Source organism: Perna viridis, chromosome 13 (assembly GCF_037379345.1).
Source record: "Perna viridis isolate PV_CMFRI_1.1 ecotype Kerala chromosome 13, ASM3737934v1, whole genome shotgun sequence".
Taxonomy (NCBI): domain Eukaryota; kingdom Metazoa; phylum Mollusca; class Bivalvia; order Mytilida; family Mytilidae; genus Perna; species Perna viridis.
Window position 1 is genome coordinate 26,810,197 of NC_142457.1, and position 3,576 is coordinate 26,813,772.

The 3,576-nt window shown below is 32.7% G+C and overlaps 1 protein-coding gene across 1 annotated transcript; it reads right to left on the bottom strand.

Moving 5' to 3' along the window:
* Nucleotides 1-1,846: 1,846 nt before the first annotated feature.
* On the bottom strand, nt 1,847-2,610 carry LOC148600142 (uncharacterized). The gene has a single exon (XM_088558115.1). The coding sequence runs from the start codon at nt 2,608-2,610 to the stop codon at nt 1,945-1,947; it is 666 nt and encodes a 221-aa protein (XP_088414241.1). The 3' UTR covers nt 1,847-1,944.
* Nucleotides 2,611-3,576: the final 966 nt, after the last annotated feature.

Below are 3,576 nucleotides of genomic sequence, written 5' to 3' on the forward strand. Positions count from 1 at the left end.
ATTACAGCTTGAACGGCTTTGGTGAAATTGAATATAATACAAACATATCATCGATTTCAAGAGCTATTTTTCCTTTTCCTAGGTCTACCACCTTACCTGAATGAACAGATTTAATCAATACATCATACGCCCATTCCAAAACTCCGTTATTGTACCAAACCAAGTGTTTGTGTTAGTTTGAAAGAACAAACGTCAGTTACAAAATCGATATCTATACTGATATTGTTTTTTTATTAAATCGTCTTCCCTGTTTGGTTCTTATCCTTTTTTACTAATAGTTAGTATAGTATTTGCTTTATTACTCATTAAATAAACAGTTAGAATTCTTAGAACGATGGGAGTACGAATTAAATAGGTACTCGTCATTACAAAAAACCTGGAATAACTTTTTTTGTGAAATTCATATGGCTGTTGCGTATCATTTCACTAATCGAAAGGTATTGCACTTTTTTTATGAAACCCTATCAAAAACTATTGCAGTTCTTTCCGCACAGCGAATCCTAACTGTTAAGACATTAATCATGTTTTAATCATTGTTTTCTTTTTATGGCCTAGTGCTCTTCGTGTGCGTGCTTCGTGGAAATTGTGAACGTGTTTTGTAGGAATCGTGAGCATGTTTCATTGGAATCGTGTGCGTGTTTCGTGTGCGTTGGATTGGAAACGTTATATATTTCACAAGGTATAAAGACGGGCATTAGTCATATCATCATGAAACTGTGTTTCCTTTTTATGCCATCAAAATTTACACCGTATTTTACATTTTCTGTTTTTTGGAAGGGACTGACAGAACGTAACCATGATATTGACCCAAGTATTGCAAATATGAAAACTGTATAAATGGTCCACCATTTTTAACGAAACTACTCATTGCTATTATACACAAATTGTATAAAACAAGATAAAATAGAAGTGCATAATATGCAATGTTGACATATTGCATTACACTTTTCATTCATACTTTTTTCGCCTTTCGGAAATTGATTTCTTACTCGGAAGTTTTCATAGTTGAATCGACTTAAAAACAGGTGAAAAAATCATTATGCGAAAAAAAGTTTCGTTTGAATTGCAGCTACATTGTATCAATGCATCACTTAAGTTTAACCGTAGAAACCACGCGGATCTGATTGCAGTCTGACATGAAATAATCTACGGAGCAAATATAAATTAAAATTACGTATCTCTTTCAAGTATAGCGGAAATGGCGGAGTAGTTTTATTTGTAAACGTTTAGTAATTTTAGATATGACACGAACAGCACACAAATCGTCTAAAGTATTCTAGGACTCGACAACTAACATAAAAGAGTGACATACCTAACAATAATAGGATATTTACGATAGTCAATGGATTAGTGTATTTGTTTTATTAATACAGGGCTAAAATATTTTCTGTCGGATGTAACATATGGTGGAAATGACGTGTGCATATATATTATGATAGTTTGAAGATGCAGGTGCTGATCATGTGTTGTAGGACGTATCGTTTTTTCACGTCAGTCAAGCCATCAGCGATATAACAAAATAATGATGCAGTATCGATAAAATGAAAAGTTAATTGAATACAAGTAGTTCCGATGCCCATAAACAAACCCTAGAATCAAATTAAAGAATGAAAAAAAACATTTCGTAATCATTTTCTTTTATATCATTAAGTAGCAATCTTTATCAAAATCAGACGGGATGATTCATGTTCGTCTAAAACCCATCAAATGCAGTTTTTTTTTTCTTGTTAAGAAACAGTTACGGATCTTTTTTTTCATTTTTTTTGTTTCTATAATTTAGTGGGAGATAAATGTAATAAATGTAAGATTTTCGAAAAAAAAGTTCAAATATAAATATGGAGGGACAACTCTAACATAACAATATGGCATATGAAGTTTAAAAATCATGAACCACTTTACTGTTAACAGTATCTGAATTGTATGTGGACTGGTATGTAGCAGCAATCACATTCTGAGTATAGATCCATAAGATTTATGTACGAACGTAACATCATCTCTGTTCTTGTGAAACAACCTTGTCAAAAGTATACCGAGAACTGATTGGTCAAATCGATGACAACTTCCGACTTTGGTTTCCCCTCCTGAGGGACAAGACAGAAGCGGTTCAGAGTTTGGAAAGTCCATACAACCGAACTGTAGAGCACATGACACCCAGGGAACCATTATATTACTTAAAGTAAATTTGCTTCTTTTGATCAAATTCCAGCCACCGGAGACTTCTTTAAATCGAAATAAACATGGATCTTCATTCAGGAATTCAAACAATATCGGGCTTGTTCGTCCCGCTATAGTTTCTTGAAAATGTTTTTGTGGCACCATTTTATCTTGTATCTCAGTGCCTACTTGTATTCCATGTCGTTGTGCTCTTCGGAATAAATGTTCCGCCGTTTCCGAAAAAGTTATTATTGAAGAATCCGTCCAGTACACAAAATCATATTCTTGCAATGCCATTTGAATCGCTATTGGTTTCCAACAATAATTGTTCAACCTACTAACATGATCTGGCAACTTTTCAAATGGAAACCTTCGAATTTCAACATTCTTGAAATTTTTTCTAATATAGTTTGTTTCATTTTGCTTCAAACCGAGGTCAAACATAATAACTTTCATCGCAGGAAATTTCACAAGGAGATTCCGACTGTTAACTTTCATATGAATACAAAATTCTCTGAAATGATTGGATGAAATGCCACTTATCAGCACAGGCACTGCTGATGTCTTCTTGCTGGATGTCAAAGTTGTTATTCCGTTTTGATTTAATTGTAAATATGTAATGTATTTATCTGGTAATGTGAATCTGTAGTTGTTAATTATTGCCACATTTTCGTCCAAGGTTTCGGGAAAGTGCGGTATAGCGCTGCAATCATTTATTGAATTTATCTTCCTATAACTAGATTGCTGGTTTGAGCGTTGAATGATGCTCAATTTTTTCACAACAGTTCCATGATATTTGTCCGTGCTATTTAATAATATAACGGGAACAAACAGGAAAATAACAGCACAAATTAATGCTTTGTATAAGAATTTCTTCTTAGTGTACATGTCGGACCATAAGAATGAATATCGATTTATTTCTCAATGATGCCGCTACAAAAGTAGAAAAAAACTAAAGTACATTTTATAATATGAACAGTAAAAGAAGTTATGCTGTTTTAATATAGTTTTCGTTTCATGTTTACTTTTCGTCCCAAGCTTAAAGCAAGAGAACAACGTATCATTTATACACAACAATTCATCTTTTAATTAACATTTAGATGTTTCCCTGTTGAGCCAGCACTCACATTTTGTTGAAAAATTGGAAAAGTCGGTAATCAGAGAACATCATGTGAACGATGTTTTGCTATATTTTCGATCTTAAAAATGAGTTTCTACATTTGCTAGATTTTTAACTGTTTTTGTTTGTCTACTTTGTTTTCTTAGTAATTGCTGTTATTGCTGTTGCCTGTTTTCGTTTATTTTGTTTTGTTTTGTTTTGTGTTGGTTTTTACCTTCATTCATTTGTTATTTTTTTTAATTTGTTTTGATTTGAATTCACGACAGAAAGTATCACATTTTTACGTGCATCAAATTTTACAT